Genomic DNA, 19428 nt, shown 5'->3' with positions numbered 1-19428 from the left:
TGTGTCATTCACTAAATATCTGTACATTGCCTAAGACAACAGGGCCCAACCTATTTGAGGCCTCTAAGCACTACCGAAGTATAAATGACAAAATAAGCTCCCGTTCAGACTACTTAGCAGGTGTCACAGAAGATTGTCTGCTTAAAACAAATCACAGATAAAAAGAAGGGGTAAAGACTGTACTTTCCAATGCATTCCCCAGATCCATGATGATGCTTGGGAAAACTTGGGAGGACTCTCTCAAGGTGGTTCCCCTAGATAATCAAGACTCTTGACTTTTCTGAAACCAGAGCAGGAGCCAGGGGATAGATGATACCTCCCTTTTTCACACTCTCAATTCTGCATAGGATGCAGTCAGATGTGAGCTGCTGGTCCTTAGACCTCCTAACCTTCCTGGATACCATTGCATCTTAAATCTTACAGGAAGAATGGTCTAGTGGTTAAGGATGCTAGCTTGGAATTTGGGACACCCAAGTTCAATTCACTGCTTCTATCACAAGCATCCAGTATGACCTCGGGCAAATCACTCCTGTAAAATTATGATAAAAGTACGCTCTACCTTATAGGGGTGTTGTGAGGATAAATACTTTCCAACCCTGATATTCTATGATTGAGGTGCTTAAACACTAAAAGTACAGAACCTACTATACACAGATCAGTCCATCCCTTGCCTTGCCTTTGGGTCAGGCAGTTCAAGAAGGGACTGGCACTGACTCAGCTGGAAAGTTTTTCAAAGTCTCTTTCATCAGGAAGAACTGGAATTACAATTAACACACTTTCCTGGATTGGAGAGTGAAACTAGCACAAACAATGCACCTCTCAGCTAAGTGCCCAGGCACTTGCTATGTGGATCAGAAATATCTTATTCTCTGGAGAGAGTACCACCTGAATTTAGTCTGTTGACTAATATACGCTGGCTAGCATACATATATATATCATGTTGATACTATTACCCGCAATATATATTCCAAGCATTTAAGTATATATATTAAGCATTAATATAGCAGCTATATAGCCCAAATTGGCTTGTACTTTTATTACAACCTTGTTAACTTATGGTGAGTATCCCGTAACACCTTGCATTTGCTGAAGCAAGCATTTGGCACAAGCAGATAATAAACTTGTCAAAATCAAGATACATTCTTTCTAAGTCTTAGTACAAGCTAGGGAAGTACCTTCACGGATCAGTACCTGGAATGCTAATACCCAAAACAAAGATAAGGAAGGAACAGAACAACAAGTTAGGGAACTGGAACAAACTGATGGGTTGGATTTTAGTAATGTGTAAAGAAACGTGTAACCTGTAAAATCATACCAGCTCAAATGTACAACTTTGGGGAGCACACCTACTGTGTAAGGTGAATGTAACATCGCTGCACAGGACTGACCACGGTATGTGAATTCCAAAGCAGGCAACCCAATGCAACACAGAACCTGATGCAACCGACCCCTTGGAACTGGGCTACAGAGTTAGTTATAATTACTAACCAGTCAAAATACAATTATAATAAAATCTGAAAAACTAATGCACTGTTTACGCTAACACTATACTAACATGGTTGATAAACTGATGATGGGGGGAAACGACCAAGGCAGTCATTTACTGTGGTAAGAAACATATGGGACTAGGGAAGTAGTAGTTTATATACTCCTGCACTCAATGTTGGATTTTGCATGGAAGTATGTAAGACAGCACCACGGTTACTCAACAGAGGGATCCAGCTTTACATAAGCACACCCAGAAGTGGGGATCTACACAGATAATACTTGGAAAATAAGAACCAAATCTATTTATCATAGTGTCTTTTAAAGGCTTTTTAGTTTAAAGAGAAAAACCTAGTGCTAGGCATGTCCTTGCTGTACTGCAAAGGGACAAAAAACATTTTCAGTGTAATACTAAGCTGCTCAATTATTTTACTGATGAAAAGATGGTTACTCACCTTTGTAACTGTTGTTCTTCAAGATGTGTTGCTCATATCCATTCCAGTTAGGTGTGCGAGCGCCGTGTGCACGTTCGTCGGAAGATTTTTTTTTACCCTAGCAACGCTCGGCGGGTTGGCTGGGCGCCCCCTGGAGTGGCGCCACTATATATACCCCAGCCGACCTGGCCACCCTTCAGTTCCTTCTTGCCGGCTACTCCGACAGTGGGGAAGGAGGGTGGGTTTGGAATGGATATGAGCAACACATCTCGAAGAACAACAGTTACAAAGGTGAGTAACCGTCTTTTCTTCTTCGAGTGATTGCTCATATGCATTCCAGTTAGGTGATTCCCAAGCCTTACCTAGGCGGAGGGGTCGGAGTGAGACGTGGCAGCGTGCAGAACTGCTGAGCCAAAGGCTGCATCATCTCTAGACTGCTGGACCAGAGCACAGTGCGAAGCAAAGGTGTGGACCGATGACCAGGTCGCTGAGCGACATATTTCCTGGATAGGCATGTGGGCCAGGAAGGCGGCTGATGAAGCCTGAGCTCTGGTAGAATGCGCTGTGAGATGGCCCAAGGGCACATGAGACAGGTCATAGCATGTGCATATGCACGCCGTTACCCAGGAGGAGATCCTCTGGGAGGAGATGGGTAGACCTTTCATCAGTTCAGCTACTGCCACGAACAGCTGGGGAGATTTCCGGAAGGGCTTTGTCCGCGCGATATAAAAAGCGAGCGCCCTATGGACATCTAAGGAGTGTAACTATTGCTCCTGTCGAGAAGAGTGGGGCTTCGGAAAGAAGACCAGGAGGAAGATGTCTTGGTTGGTATGGAGGGCCGACACTATCTTAGGGAGGAACGCCGGATGAGGTTGCAACTGTACCTTGTCCTTGTGGAAGACAGTATATGGTGGGTCCACCGTAAGCGCCCGGAGTTCGGAGACCCTTCTGGCTGATGTAATGGCCACCAGGAAGCCTGTCTTCCACGACAGGTATAGGAGCGAGCAAGTCGCCAATGGCTCAAAGGGCGGATGCATAAGTCTGTTTAGGACTAAGTTGAGGTCCCAGGTGGCGGCAGGGCGGCGTACTGGGGGGTAGAGGCGCTCCAGGCCCTTAAGAAATCTAGAAACTAAGGGATGGGAAAACACGGAGTAGCCACTTTCTCCGGGATGGAATGTAGAGATAGCCGCCAAGTGCACCCTCAGAGAAGATATCGCCAGGCCCTGTTGCTTAAGAGACCAGAGGTAGTCTAAAACAGCGGGGATCGAGACCTCAGAAGGAGCAACATTCTGCGTTGCGCACCAGCAGGAGAAACGTTTCCACTTGGCCAGGTACGTAGACCAAGTGGAAGGCTTTCTGCTGCTTAGGAGAACATGCTGTACCGGAGCAGAACAGCGTAACTCCGATCTGTTTAGCCATGCAGGAGCCATGCCGTGAGGTGAAGGGCCTGCACGTCTGGGTGGCAAAGACTGCCGTGGTCCTGCGTTATGAGGTCTGGAAGGAGAGGTAGGGTAATCGGGCTGTCCAGGGACAGGTTGAGCAGTGTGGTGTACCAGTGTTGTCTGGGCCACACTGGCGCGATCAGGATCAGATGCGCCCTGTCCCTGCAGAGTTTTATTAGGACCTTGTGAACCAGAGGGAACGGTGGAAAGGTGTAGAGCAGATGGTGCTCCCATGGCAGGAGGAATGCGTCCGTGATCGATCCCAGCTCCGTAAACACTGAGACACAACGGCCATGAAGGCGTTGCTGAAATGTCTGGCATGCGAGGCGGACAGCTCTCAGCAGAGAGAAGGGGTGGTTGGGTGGGGCAGGGATCCTGGGGGGCCATCAGGGAACAGGGAGGGGGGGAGGGTTGGGGTCCCCAGGGGTGTGTGTCAAGGAACAGGGAGGGTTGGATGGGGCACGACACCCTGGGGGGGCATGACCCCCTTGTGAGGTGAGGAGGAGGGAACCTGTTAATATTTTGGCAGCTCATCACTGGAACACTCTTCACAAAACTACCACTCCAGATCTGATCCCTCCATCCTCAAAGGAAACCTGCACAATACCTTTGAAAGATGAGCCTGGGAACTTAAATTCCTAACCCTGCTAGACACCAAAAATCATGGGCTCAATAGACACTGGTTTTATTACTCATTACAACAATCTGTAACCCATTAGCTATCCTTTGTCCTATGACTGCATAGGTGTTAAATGCCCACTTCATTTTGAATGAGTTTCTTGCAACACCTGTTAACTCATGCTTAACAAATCTTTTCCACCTTGTATTTAGCTTTGACACGGATTATCTTTCCCAGACCTGAAGAGGAGCTCTGTAGAGCCTGAAAGCTTGTCTTTTTCACCAACATAAGTTGGTCCAATAAAAGATATTACCTCACCCACCTTGGCTGGCTCATCTTTTAGGCTGACATTTTTCCAGATCTGGTCTCTTCCCCAGCAGTGAAATTTTTGGGAACATTTCAGAATTAATAGTTCAGTTGGTTTAGTGTATGAAGAGTAAATAGTGACACTTTTGTCACTGTCTTTTTCAGATCACTCTAATGCTTCAGTAGGAATGGGTGGAAAGGTGAAATTTAGTGAAAAAAAGACAGCCCCTGGGTCTGAAGTGTACTTTTCAGCTATGTGGTGAAAGCCTGTTCAGATTTGGAAGAGTTATGAGGATTTTAAAATGGAACTTGTGCATGCAAAATGTAACATACAATAAGGCTTCACTTTTTTTTCTCCTGCAACCTACCATGGTTTCACAGGCACTGGACATGGTTGTGTTGGTTGAGTAGAATTTCTCTTTCTATACACTATCCCTAAACATTCTGTTGACTGGGGATGTAGGAAAAATGAGTGGAATTTCTCATCTAACATCTTATTCCACATGCATCATCTATGCGTGGATCTGTAAAAGGAATAAGGCAGTTCTGCAAAGGGATCACAATGTTTCTAAGGCACCTGGTGCACTGTATTTTGGGTCCCTTGCAACAAAAACTTTTAAGCCGATAATATTTTTAACTGCACCAAAAATGTTAGAGCCTTTTTTTTTAAATGACCTTTGAGCACCTCACTTTGAGGTGTATCCCAAAGAACCATGCTTAATTCAAATTTTGAACACTTTACTGGATGTTTATGCAGAAGGGTCCTACAGTCTAGACTATTGTAGACCAGGTTAAGGAAGAACTGGAAGCTATTGGAGAGTTACAAGAACAGAAGGGGACAATTGGAGGATTACAGTTTGGAAGACGGGGAGGAAGGAGAAAGGATCTCTTTTATCCAAAATCTGAAAATAACTTTCAATTCAAAGGATGGAAGCTCAGGCCATTTCTCTCCAATAAGGTGCAATCCACCATTAATCAAGTTACTGATGGGTGTTTCATATTATACCTCAGGATTTGTTTGCTTTTAGTGGGATGAAATCTGCCCCCTAATATTACATTAAACCACAAAACAACTAAGTGAAAAGTAATTCAGGCCTAGCTACAAATCTCTTGTATAGGCAGTGAACTTCTGTTCTATTGCAATCACTTTGAAAAGGCAGACATTAGAAATAAAGTAACAGTAACAGTCATTAGCTGCTCTCATGAAATGATCTCATGATCTCTCTACTGGGATAAATCCATTTGGATGCATCTTATTCCTTCACCTTCTTCAGGAAGGGATAGGATGAGATATCTCCCTTATAAAAGCCATTAGCAGAATCTGAGCTATACAGCAAGTGTTTGAAAAATAGTAAGATCAAATTCTGGGTGCTTTTAATATAAAGGACAAGAGTACTAAACAGGAATCAAGGTATTTAGGAACTGAACTGAGCTTTACAGTATATCCAAATTTATAGCTTTAATGTACAAATTATAATGGTGTAGTTTAGTATCCTTAACTTCTAGGCTTTTGTCTTTTTGAAGGGTAAGACTGTGTATGTCTTGTAGTTTGCAGAGAACATCAGAGAGATATATATGAAAATGACTAACACTCTACCACATTCTACTATCTTTAGTTGTTTCATTTAAATAATCACAATTTGATATTTTTCCTGGAAGAGTAAAGTTGTTACAAATATTTATTAAAAAAGGATTTATTAGTGAAGATGGGTGTAACAATGAAGGGCACTGTTACATAAAATGTCAAAAGTCAGTTTAGAGGAATATCCGGGACTCTCATTATATTTATATCTTGATTGACAGGGCCAGAATATCCTGCATATATGTTGCTATTCATGTATGGGTGTAATACTCTGTCCCCTCTCATGTAAGTGGTTGAATGTCTGGGATATTCACTGGTGTTTGATCACTGTTTCCATATTCACGTGAACATTAAAATTTGTTCCTGAAGACACTCAATCTCTTTCCATTCTAAGGGTGGAGATCTATTAACATGTACTTTGAAGAAAATGATTAACTCATTCAAAGAGACGCATGATCTAGCAATGTGTTAAAATCAACATATTATAGGGTTACTCAATCTACATTTTTATGACACTTTTCAGCCAGAAAAAACACTAAATACTTTACAAACTGATGTATAAACTATACACAGTACTGGGAATCACTTTACCCATCACTATGGTGCAGCCAGTTCTGGAATGAAAAGCTGCTGCTGCTAACTCACAATAAAACACTTCTTTTCTATGGACTCTGATGATTGGTTGGTCAAACAAACAATTACACATCTTCCACTAACATCTGTACTGATTATTTTACTTCCTTTAATTTGTCATCTATTTCTTCACTTGCCACATCTAGTAACAGACTTATAAGCGTCAATCTATCTGGAGGAGTATAACCAGAGTGAAATCTTTTCTTTAATACCTCATTTTGCAGTACATTGAAGGCAATATCATTAGCAGAAAATTATCAGGTTCAAGATAGTTGTTTTTACATCAATTGACCTTTGCCTTTCAAATACAGACAGTGCTCCTAAACCAAACTGGTGATGTTCAGAGCTAGAAACTGGTTTTCTCTACTTTCTGAAATGATTACAAATTCTAGGTAGCATAATAATTAGCTCAAGAACATTTATAATTTGCTTTTGAATTATCTGTTTTCATTACTCTAGTCCATTCACTTGTTTCCTGCCCCTTCATTCCTTTAGGCATCTTGAGTTAGATAAATTAATACACTAATGTTAGGTAATCACTAAACTGTTAGTACGTATTTGCAGTATTGATCAGCAGATTTTTCATGTAATGCAGTTAGAATAAGAAACAACACATCTGATGCTGTGAAAAGTTAAAAATACAAACTAGCTAAGCTTTACAGAACCATATTTTATCAGATTTTCCACTCATCTTTCTAGAAGTTTAAAGATTCTAGAAAACTCATCTAATAAACTCAGCTCCACCAATGCATCAAATTTCTTGTTGTTTTCTAATAAGTATAGCAAGAACCTTGATATTCCCATCATTTCTTTCAACCTTTTTATATAGTTAAAGTTCTCACTCAACAAGAAGGAAATCTTAGATGTTGATAACACAAATGCAAGGAGTATGGGGCATAAACAGGAAGAAATTTAAGTATTAGTGTGTAAGCTAAATTACCACTTGACTAGCATCAAAGATATATGGTGGTATAAAGCTTATGACTAGAATACTGGTACAAAGGGATCCTTGTTCAGGAAGGGCAAGCAGGGAAAAAAGGCAGGAGATGTTGCATCATACATCAGGAATATATACAGTTGTTCTGAGGTCAAAGAGGTGATAGGCAAGCCATCTGAAAGTCTCTAGGTAAAGATGAAGGGGGAAAAAAACAGAAGTGATGTCATGCTAGGAGTCTACTATAGACTACCAAATCAGGAAGAGGAGGTGATTGAGGCATTTCTAGAACAAACGACAGAAATATCCAAAACACAAGACTGAACAGTAAAGGAGGACTTTAACTACCAAGACTTCTGTGGGAAAAGTAATATGGCAAAACACAGAATCTCCAATATGTTCTTGGAATGTATTGGGGACAACTTTTTGTTTCAGAAAGTGAAGGAAGTAACCAGAGGGACAACCATTTTAGACTTGATTCTGACCACCAGGGAAGAATTGGACGTGAATTTGAAGGTGGAAGACAATTTGGGTGAATGATTATGAAATGATAGACTTCATGACTCTAAGGAAAGGAAGGAGTAAGAGCAGCAGAATAGGGACAATGGACTTCAACAAACTCAGAGAGCCGATAGATTTTCTTCCCATGAGACCTGACCTAGGGGAAATGGAGTTGAGGAGAGGTGGCAGTTTCTCAAGGGGACAATATTAAAGGCACAACTGCAAACCATCCCGATGGGAAGGAAAAATAGAAAGAATAGCAAGAGGCCAATACGGCTGCATCAGGAACTCATTAATGACGTCAAAATGAAAAAGGAATCCTACAAAGAGTGAAAACATGTACAAATTGCGAGTACAAAAGTATAGCACAGGCATGTAGGGACAAAATCAGAAAGGCGAAGGCAGAAAATGCATTAAATCTAACAAGGAAATAAATGACAATAAAAAGATGTTCTTTAAATACATTAGGAACATGAAAAAGATGAAGGAAAGTGTAGCAGAAGAGTTAATAACTGATAATATCAAGAAAACTGAGGTGTATAATGCCTATTTTGCTTCAGTCATCACTAAAAAGGTTAATTGTGACCAGATACTGCCAGGAAGTGTTTCAAGCACTTTGGAAGACAGGATTAGAATTCAAAATGACTGACAAATTAGCGAACTGGTTTCAAATCAGTAAGATAAAATCAATAAAGAAAGGAAAAAATTAGATGCCCAACTACAAAATGGGGAATAACTGGCTATATAGTAGTACTGCTGAAAAGGATCTGAGGGTTATAGTGAATCACAGATTGAATACGAGTCAATGATGTGATGCAGTTGCAAAAAAGACTAACATTCTGTGGTGCATTACCAGGATTGTATGTAAAACATGGGAGGTAACTCTCCCACTTCTCTTGAAACTGGTGAGGCCTCAGCTGGAGTACTGTCTCCAATTCTGGGCACCACAAATTAGGAAAGCTGTGAATAAATTGGAAACTCCAGAGGAGAGCAACAAAAATGATAAAAGGTTTAGAAAACCTGACCTCTGCTGTAAGGTAAAAAAACTGGGCACATTTAGTCATGAGTAAAGATGACTGACTGGGGACCTGATAACAATCTTTAAATATGTTAAAGGCAAAAGCCAGTGTTTACTTTGTTTCATAATACCTACCTCCTTAAAACATGGTGAAGGGTTTCTGATTTGTTCAAGCATAGCCCACTTGACTGTTGCCTGTCGTATATTTCCATCATATTCTCTGGAACTCTGTGTACCACTAGGAGTACCTCTAGATCTTTCATATCCCGGTTCATTAAAATAGGGTTCTGCTACCAATATGAGGGACTGGACAGACACCAACACCTGTGGAGAGAAGCAGTTAAATGAGTAAATGAAAAATAATTCAGCCCATTACATAGTGATCACCACTTGTTTTTAAAATACATTATATATAAAAAAAGATTTGTTTTCATTACAAGAAATATTTCATGACAAATTAATGTATGTTGTAAAATATGAATATTTCATACTAGTGGGGAATTGTGGCAAATGTCTATTCCATCTGAAACAATTACCATACTTATACTAAAAATCATCATACATACAACTGTAACCCTAGTCCAAAGAAAAAATAAATTAGAAAGCTATAAGAACATAAATATGTAGCTACATATTGTTTCCAGAGCTAAACATTTTTTGAATAAATTGGCCTGGCCCCACATAGATTTTTAGGCAGTTTGAACAAACTAACAACGGTGTCTTTTATTACATTAAATACTTCACCATTGTTACTTTGTTCTAACTGCTTAAAAATCCATAATCAGTGGAGGTAAAAATTCTAGCTTTCAGGTTCAAGTGTAGCACAGATGCAGCACATAGATTTTGAGAATAAAAGCTGAGCACTGTAAGTATAAACTGAATATTTATAAAATAAAACAGAGTATAAAAGTTACAATACATACATTAAAATTAAATAGCTGAAGTATCACAGCTTCTCTATTGCCTGTCACACCCTGATTCAGGATTCTGTGGTTTTCCTGCAACATCTCCTGATATTGCCAACACCTAAAGCAGCTCTCCCTAAATTAACTTAGCTATTAGTGCCATGGTTAATTACTGCAGAAGAAATTCAGTTCTTCATAGGCCAAAAGCAGCTAAAATAAACTTTCAAAATAGTAAAAAAAGCAAAAATAAAAAAGTTCTGTAGGAAATACAAACTCAATCTACACTAAGCTGACTGCACATTCACTATTTATTTTATTGGGATTTATATACACACACAAGGTATCTAGCCATATGCACTAGGTAAACTTTGAAAAAAACTCAGAAGTACCTACATGAAACACAACACTCCAACATACCTAATGTGCAGTAGTAACGTTCAGTTAGACCCATGGCCAGCAATCAAATAGATATTTAATGCTAAGCTCCCTCTCAAAAAATTCACCATTCTCACAACTCTCCCTTATTTTCAAATGCCTGGATAAATTTTGGCTGAAAAAAAAATATAAATTTAACAATCAATCACAAATGCAGGGTTACTGAGAAAATTTTGGAACACTTTTGGCACAAGAAGCCTACTAAAACAAATGGCTGAAAAATATTACTTTAAAATTTTTATCAGTCTTTCTTAATTTTAATGTGTAAGTACCTACGAATTGCAACCCTAAATCTTTGAGGTACCTAAGTGGCCTAACTTTCAAAGGTGCTGAGTGCTTGCCAATCCCACTGAAGTCAATATTAGCTGCAGCATCTCTGAAAACTAGACATCTATTTTGGTGTCCTAATATGGATTTAGGTGCTTAACTCTAGGCATGCAAGTTTGAAACTTCTGATCAGTATCTAGTGCAAATTATAACCGTATGTCTAATTAAATGGAAGTGAGTTAGGGCTAGTCTACACTGGCAATGCTGAAGAGCTGCCGCGGCAGCGCTTTAACGTACCTTGTGTGGTCACGGCACAGTGCTGGGAGAAAGCGCTCCCAGCGCTCTAAAAAAACCCACCGCAATGAGGGGTGTGGCTCCCAGCGCTGGGGCACTGTTTAAACTGGCACTTTATGGCGCTGCAACTTGCTGTGCCTCGGGGGGTGTTTTTTCACACCCCTGAACGAGAAAGTTACAGCGCTGTTAATTTCCAATGTAGACAAGCCCTTAGTTTCAGTGGAATTCCCTATGTAACTTACTACCACAAAAAACTATACTCCATTTGACATGGAAAAAAAGCTTTGAAATTTAGGTGCAAAGAAATCATTTAAAAGAATAAGTAGATGTCTGATTATTCTCTTTTTAAAAGAAAAAAGTATTATTTCAAAGTTTTTAGATCTGTTGATAGTATATTAGCTATATAATATAATGTAGCTTGGTACTTTAGTTATTTATTTGTAAAGATTATGGTTAACTGAAAGGACCCAATATTCTTCTCAGACACAAAATAAATAGAGGGGCAGAATTTGGCCTTGAGTTCCCTCTTTTCATCATCTGAACAAGACGAAACAATTCTTATTTGAAACAGAAGCTTAAACAATCATTTAAAAATATTTAATGAAGTATCAGGTGAATGAAATTAGATTTTTGTAGATCCATTCTCATTATTATTACATCTCTGATGAGCTGGAGGTCATTCTAGCATGTGATAACACAAGTAGGAGTGGGTGAACTGATTTTGATCAAAATGATTCTTGTTATTGAATTAATTTGCACCAAGACAAAATGAAGGTGGTGAGCTGAGGGACAGCATAGTGTCTAGTGGGCTGAGCAGGGGACTGGAATCTAAGAACATCTGAGTTAGAGTTTCATTCAGCCTTTAATTCACTGAGTGATCTTTAGCATACTGATTAAATCTTTCTGATTCAGTTTCTCCATCTCTCCACCTCTACCTCTGTCACTGGCTGTTTATATAGTTAGCAGTTCAAACATGTTAAATGCTATAACATACTGTATAATCAGAACTGCAAAACAGAACCTCTACAAAAGTTAGCTGCCAATGCTGCATATGAAATAAATACTTGTGAGCTTCCATTGAGGTACTTTTCTAATAAAGAAAATGTGTTAGGTTTTCATCTCCATATCAACATCAAAAGTCATTTTTCTTCAAATACAAATTCTTGTGCTTGTTGAATAAAAGTTAGACTATATTCATCAAAAATGTAGACTAACAAACTAGACTCCCCCCCCCACCATGGAATCAAGAGATACCAAAAAAGGGGTGGATGTGTCTGTGTTTTTAAGATTTATTCTAAAGTTGTTGTCTTGCCATCTAGTTCTTTCAGTATCGATCTTAAGCTGAGGGCTTGGCTACACTCACACTTTACAGCACTGCAACTGGGGTGTGAAAAAACACCCTCCTGAGCGCTGCAAGATACAGCGCTGTAAAGTCTCAGTGTAATCAGGGCAGCAGCGCTGGGAGCGCGGCACGCTACACCCGTAAGGGATGTGGTTTACATGCAGCGCTGGGAGAGCTCTCTCCCATGGCTGCCGCTCTGACTACACTCACACTTCAAAGCGCTACCGCGGCAGCGCTTTGAAATTCCAAATGTAGCCATACCCTGAGACTGTTTACGGTTGTCCTATCTAATGGATGTCATGTTTCATATAAAAAAGAAAAAACTATTTAATTTTGGGTTCTGTTTATCTATAAAATAAAACTGTGTTTTTTCTATCATAATAAAGAGTGGAATTTTCACAAGTGTTTAGAGTCAGCCTAGTTCTGCTCCCCCTGAAGTCAATGGGAGCTGAGTTAGGCCAACTTTGAAAGCTTTTGAAAAATCCACCCCAAAATGCTACATGTCAAAGCTTGTCATAAAGATCAGTGTTGAACTCACAGGATTCACTACATAAAACATAAAAACCTTGCCATATTTACTGTTCAAACATCTTACATTCTGGGTATTTTAAAATTTAGACATAGTAGACACTGTATAGATATTAGCTATTCATAGCTTTGAACATTATGCACAGTCTTAACTAATAAGCAGATTTTGCTGTATATTATGTTTTCAGCTACTTAAAATCTCTGAACTGAATTTTCCACTTTCATCTGCGTTAGAAAATTCTTAGTGTTCTCTTTCTACCTTCAAAATGGAACCTTGATAAAATAAAATAACCAGCAGACCACAGATTTCAATATAAAATTGCAAACTATTTCTAAACTAGTTTTTTTGTAACAATCACATCTAACATTCTATAGAAACATACCACTAATGATTGCCTCCCCTCTCTCAGACGTAATCTGTAATTACATAAATGAATAAAGAAAAGGTCTGTTGAACTAAATTAATCTAAACAAAACAAGGATAAAAGGCCTCTGGTGAACACAGGGTTTCTATCATATTCACCTTTATCCATCACATTTTTAGTTAATGTTTTCCAAACAAACGTTCAGTTTATCCTCTTTTTCATCAATTAGTGTTTACAAAGTAATTTGAAAATGCAAAGAATTATGGCCCAGATGGTCTCTATGTATGAAAAAACCTAGTCTGAGGAACAATTTTGTCCAGAAAAAAAGCTAGTTAAAGTATAAACTACCTCCAGTCTGACCAGTATACAGGAATAAAAGCCAAGGCCTAATGGGAAGGACCTGGGGCAGAAAATCACTCTGTCCAAGAGAAAAACCACTCTGAGGTAAGGAAAGAATCAAGTGAGTGCCAGGAAAACCCAAACAAGCCATTTGAGTGCATTAACAGACTTTGCTATAGTTTTTATTTTGCATTTGTGTAACAACTGGTGAATTTATACAGGCTTTGTATTAAATTTCCATAATATTCTGCGCAAGTGTCTGTTTTATGTTAGTCAGCTGCAAAATCCCATGCTTCCTGGTAATTGCTGGATTATTTTTAAACCCCATTCATTGCTGTGGCTACTATATGAGCTTTATTCAGTTGATTTATTAGAAGGTTTTGGAAGAGCTTCTTTACAGTTCTGGATAGCACATACTTCATTTTACCATCCATTTCTTACTATTTATGATAATATGAATTTTGGAGGCTGCTTTGCATTCAACATAAACACCATGCTATAGATGTTAAATGATTCCTGCAAGATTAGAGCTCAATCTCCCATCTTGTGTGTGTCTAGTCAAAATTAGCACCTGGATGAAAAGCAGCTGTCTACAGCTGAGCCAAGTCAGATGAAATAATACGGGTAAGAAGAGGGAAGCACTTTGAAGAATTTGCCTACTCTATAATGTTTCTCACTAGAGAGAGCAATTGCCTTCAAATGGTTGTCAGTCAGTCTGCAGTTGGAATGCCCTTTTGGACTCCTTAGTACTACTAGATGTCCAACTATCCCCTGCAGCAATTGCTGCCAACTTTCACGTGCAGACCAGACCACAGCGCTCCCTGCATGATCTCCAGGCTTGATTACTGAACTCAAATATAGGAGTGAAGCCACACATCCTGAAAAAGTTACAGCTGGTACAAAATGTCAATCTGTTTAGCAACACAACTGACTGTAAGCAATCACCCCAGTTGTCTCCTTTCTGTGCTGACTCCTCACAGGGTACAGAGTCCAGTTCATGGTCTGTCCAAATATTTAAAACCCTCCAATGGAATTGGCTCTTGCTACCTGAGAAATTGCTTTTCCCTGAGACCATGAGCTCCCATGGCAGCTAAAATGAAACTGATGACCAACAGGGGGAGGCTTGTAAATGCAGGAGACAGAACTTTCACAGACTCTGCTCCTAGACTATGGAACTCACTCCTACAAGAAATGAGAATGACCAGTGAGTTACCAGTTTCACAACTAAATGTAAAAATTTATTTCTTTGGCTTCACTTTTTTTCCCCTCAATTTCTTCCCTCACTCACTTAGACACAATCATAAACAAGCAAGCAAAGCCAACTAATGTGTATTTCTTCTACAGACTTGGAAGGAAGGAAGAAATAATGCTACTCCTATTTTCGTACAGCTGGGAGGCAATCAGGTATTGGCAGTGATGGGAGCCATTTAAGTACCTAAATAGTGCCTCTCATTTTGGGGAAAAAAGCCACACAATGAATTTCTTTACATGCAGTATTAAGTTTTGCAGGTGTGTTTATTTCCCAGTTTTTTTTCTGTTATTCCAGGTCTTTTCCGCAATACAACATATAAAGCCAGTATTTGACAGGCTGTGAGCTGGATATTCTGTATCTGTTATGCCGAAGGCTCAAACTTTGGAATTATTCAACAGCCTAGACAAGACAGTCATGTACCATTTATTAGCACGAACAGTGTTCATGGGGTGTTGCATTCTTCATGTGTCATTAGGTTGATAATGTTCCAGTAGCTTATTAAGCTATTCACCTGATTGTGGTAATTCTTAGATTTTTTAGGAAAATAATCACACTCTGGGGCTAGTTAATAATAGAAATCCATTTATCAAATGTAAATTTCTGTTTAATTTCTTCAAAACATTCTACTTATGGCCAGATTAGGACACAAAAGCAGACCACAAATACTAGAATACCAGTTAACAGAACTAACAATTACTTATTGACAATCATTACCTATCTGCACTCTTTACATGAAAAGATTGTTATGCTTATCAGTTACGATAGTCTCACCTCTGGACTGTAGACTTTACATTTTGCTACCAGTCCCCCTTGTGATACTGCTAGATATGTGACAATTATATGTTGTCTCACAGTTATTACCATATGTCCAGTCATATTCACTATCTTAAGGAAAGAGAATATTATGAGAATCAGAAATACCTTTAAAATCAGAACGATTTTGTTGAATTATCTCCCCTATTACTACTTATTCAACAACTACAGTCAGCAGGGTGTTGTGTATTCATATTTTGATACTGTCAGCAGGGACAGCTCTTATGATTTTTGCAACCTCAAGCATGGCAGTCAGGCAGCCTTCGGCAGCATTTCTGTGGGAGGTCCGCTGGTCCCGCGGATTTGGCGGCAGCTCTGCGGGTGATCTGCTGGTCCCGCGCCTTTGGTGCACCCGCTGCCGAATTGCCACCGAAGCTACGGGACTGGCAGACCTCCCCCAGAAATGCTGCCGAAGGCTGCCTGACTGCCGCCCCCCGCAGCTCGCCGCCCTAGGCATGTGCTTGCTGCGCTGGTGCCTGGAGCCGCCCCCGACTGTCAGAAAGAGAAACTTTCCAAAATTACGATAGAATGTTGATTTCATTGAAGCATATAGTAAAACCCTATGTCTCAATCACAATATAACAGATATCGTAGAATACATGGTAACGCTCTCTTGATGTTTGAGAGGAATCTCAAGCCTTAACTGTTTTAAAAAAAAAACAACCCACAAACCAGCAAACTGGACTTTTCCACTTAGATATTTACAGAATGTTTTCTTGTGTTAAATTTCAACCTTCTGAAATTATTTTCTAAAGTTAATCCTTTATCTGCCGTGCTACTTTAATGTCCAATCCCATACACAGCACAAAAAATATGAAGTTAAAAAACATAGATTCTTGCAGAGAAGAAAATTTCGTGCCATTACCATACCAGGATGATAAAGAAGGTAATCTGCAGCAAACAATGGCATTTTGCAGCAATTATGTCCAGGTTTTAAAACCAAAACAACAAAACACTTTCTGCTTTGCAGTCCTTTCAAAATGCTAATTAGATGGCTCTGTGGAAAACTAAGCTGATCAGCAACATTGAAATTATGTATTTTCCCCCAGAACAGTCCTTTTACAGGAATTTATTAGCAAAACCATTAACAAACTACTGGTCATGAATCTGGTTAACTCCCTATAGTCACAAACCAGTATTCTTTATTAAATGTCCAATTATAGCAGCCTTTAAGAGAATATTAAAATGAGCTAACAAAGGCTGCCTTTAGCATTCTGAAAATTAATAACGGTATGTTAGAGCATTGTGCTAATTTTTTTAAAAACAAGAATTACCTATTCCTGTGAAATCTACACTATACCAATAACAATTTGTCCTATGTCTTGTATAATTCATTTGTCACACAGTTCCTCTACGTCTTCCCACAATATATGAAAAAAGTGGGACCCAAACCTTTGGCTATAGATATAAATATTAAATATATGCAGGCTCACTTACACAGTCTCATAATTTATGCTTCTTGTAAACAGTTTTTTGTATACTCAGAAGCAAATGTACAATGCATACACCACCAAGAAATAACAGTAAAAAAACCCAACAACTAAAAATAGAAAGAAGTTCAAGAAAAATGACCCCATGATCTCTTGGAAAGGAAATAAATGAGACAAGCCTGGAGATCTAGGCCTTTTCCTACAACACTGAGAAGCCTAATGAGGGAAACAAGGAACCTGCCACAACACCACAGGGTGGTAAGGCACAAGATCATACCATGAAGCTTAAAAGGATTGAGACTAGAAGCTCTTATGAGCACAAACCAAGAACCTCAGTCCTTGTTCTAGGAGCTGTCTAGAGAAAGAAGCTGCAAAGTACATCCCAGATGGCACTGTGCTCAATCAAATTGTCCCTGAAACTAAAAGCCCATAATGAGGGACCAACTAACTTCTTGATCTATCCAGAGATAAATTGGCCCTCAAAGCTGGTTAATCTAGGCATTAGCAGTAGGGAAGTGAGGTCAGCATCAAGAGAAGCAGCAGATGGTGTCTTCAGCATCTGCACTGGAGACAGAACATTTAGAACCAAAACTTCCAGCACCACGGACTGGTCCCATCTCTGATCCATAGAATGCCTTTTCTTGTTAGAGCGCTTGATTCCCCGGGCACCAAGGAATTCTCATTTCTCTGCTTTCTCTTAACGTTATGCTTTACAGTAGAGAACCTAAGCTCCCGGGGCCTCCCATAAATTTAGAATTAACTAGAGATGGCTGAGGACTTACTGCTGTTCGAAGAGGACTGAACCTCTGTAGCTTTCTCTAGTGCTGCAAGCGTAATTGGCACCAACCTTTGAGGTTTCACCAGGCACAATCACTGAGGAAGGCCCTAGCATTGAAAGACCAGCACCAGCCAACTCCATCAACTTTGGAGTTGGAGAATGGGTCAAGAAAGGCCCTGGTGCAGCAATAGTAGGAATCCCAGAGGACTGAGTCCCCCTTTTCTCAGAATCCCAGTACCTATAATATGCTCTGTGTTCACAGAAGGCTCCCAAGGCTTATGGTGCCTCATCACAGTGGGAATATGAAGAGCCCACACTGATAAAGATTATTATTTTCATCCTGTAATCGATTTTGTCAACTCTGTAGCTAATACGCTGGAAACAATTTAAGCAGTGACTGTGTAGAATATTTCAACACCTTTATGAACATTCCCCTTTTATTTTTACAGTTCATGTGTTACAAAAAGAATGAGGGTTCCCTGTCCTTCCTTCTGAAGTCTGAAGCCACATTTTGTAGTCTCAAATCAGGGACTGTTATCTGTTTCCAAGGTGTATAAAAAAGTATTGGTCACTTTCACATAATTTCTTTGTCCATTTGTTTACAACATTTGGATCTTATCTTTTCTAGCTTGGCTAATACGTAGTTAACTTTATGAGGTTTTATTGAAACTTGGGGATCTTCCGAACTGTCACCTGCATTTGCTTGCTCATAATTCCTCTTCCCATTTTTGTTTAAAATTGGAAAGGTAGTTATTTACAACTTCAGCCTTCCGGGAGTCCTCCATTATTTGTTCCTCTGACTCTTGAAAGAGAGATCTCAAAGAGAGGTCTTATTTTTGACTTAACTAGATTTTATCAGTATGTTTCATCTGAAGTCCCCCAGCCCCGCCTTTTCAGATCTCCAAAACAAAACACCACATTTCAGTGCTGGAAGACCCCTAACAGACTCTGTTTAAAGTTAAACTTCTCTCTGAAAACTGTTTCTCCACTATTGTGACAAGTAACACTTAACACTTTTGTAAATGAAACATTAGGGGAAAAAACCCTCTTTTAGTCAATTAGTTTACTCTGCTTTTGACAACACTCTGTACTATCATTTTTACTGGTTTTCCTGTTAATGTGAATGCATCATATACAGCAGACCCTCGCTAGAACGTGCATCTTTATAGCGCGAATTCGGTGATAGCACGGGACCACGCATGGATCCCAAATTTAATTATCTTCACCGGAATCCATGGTAACATGGTCCCCACGTTAACGCGGGACCGCGCACGGATCCAAAACCCCGCGTTCTAGCAGGGGGCTGGTGTACAATAGAAATAGAAGAAGTTAAAAGATAGGAAAATGTGGCGGGGTAATTGAAGTACATGAAATTACTTTAGCTTAAGTTTTGAATTTGTCTTGATTTTACGTCAACAGTTCCCCTGTAACTAGCACAATTTATTTTTTTCAAATATTATATATATATTTACATACTGTGTGTGTGTACACACACACACACACACACACACACACACACACACACACACACACTATGTAAATTTAAGCAAGTGTGCAAATCTTTGCAGGACTGGGGCCTAATTTCAGACTTCCAGTCCCCGGAAGGGAAAATATCTCCAAAAATCTACATGGGGGAAGTTGGGCAAATGCTTGAATATAAGTCAGCTTGCTACGCACTGAGCCTCAATCATAATCAGAATGACTTTCTCCTCATATAAAAGCATTG

The 19428-nt window shown here is 39.6% G+C and overlaps 1 protein-coding gene across 1 annotated transcript in view; it reads right to left on the bottom strand.

Moving 5' to 3' along the window:
• BIRC6 (baculoviral IAP repeat containing 6) overlaps positions 1-19428 on the bottom strand; it is a 338471-nt gene that overhangs the window by 4359 nt on the left and 314684 nt on the right. Inside the window, 1 exon segment of the mRNA XM_030557127.1 lies at positions 9090-9278. Coding sequence (XP_030412987.1) covers positions 9090-9278 — 189 coding nt within the window.

Source organism: Gopherus evgoodei, chromosome 3, assembly GCF_007399415.2.
Source record: "Gopherus evgoodei ecotype Sinaloan lineage chromosome 3, rGopEvg1_v1.p, whole genome shotgun sequence".
In the NCBI taxonomy this organism is placed as follows: Eukaryota; Metazoa; Chordata; order Testudines; family Testudinidae; genus Gopherus; species Gopherus evgoodei.
This window is presented reverse-complemented; position numbering and strand designations above follow the sequence as displayed.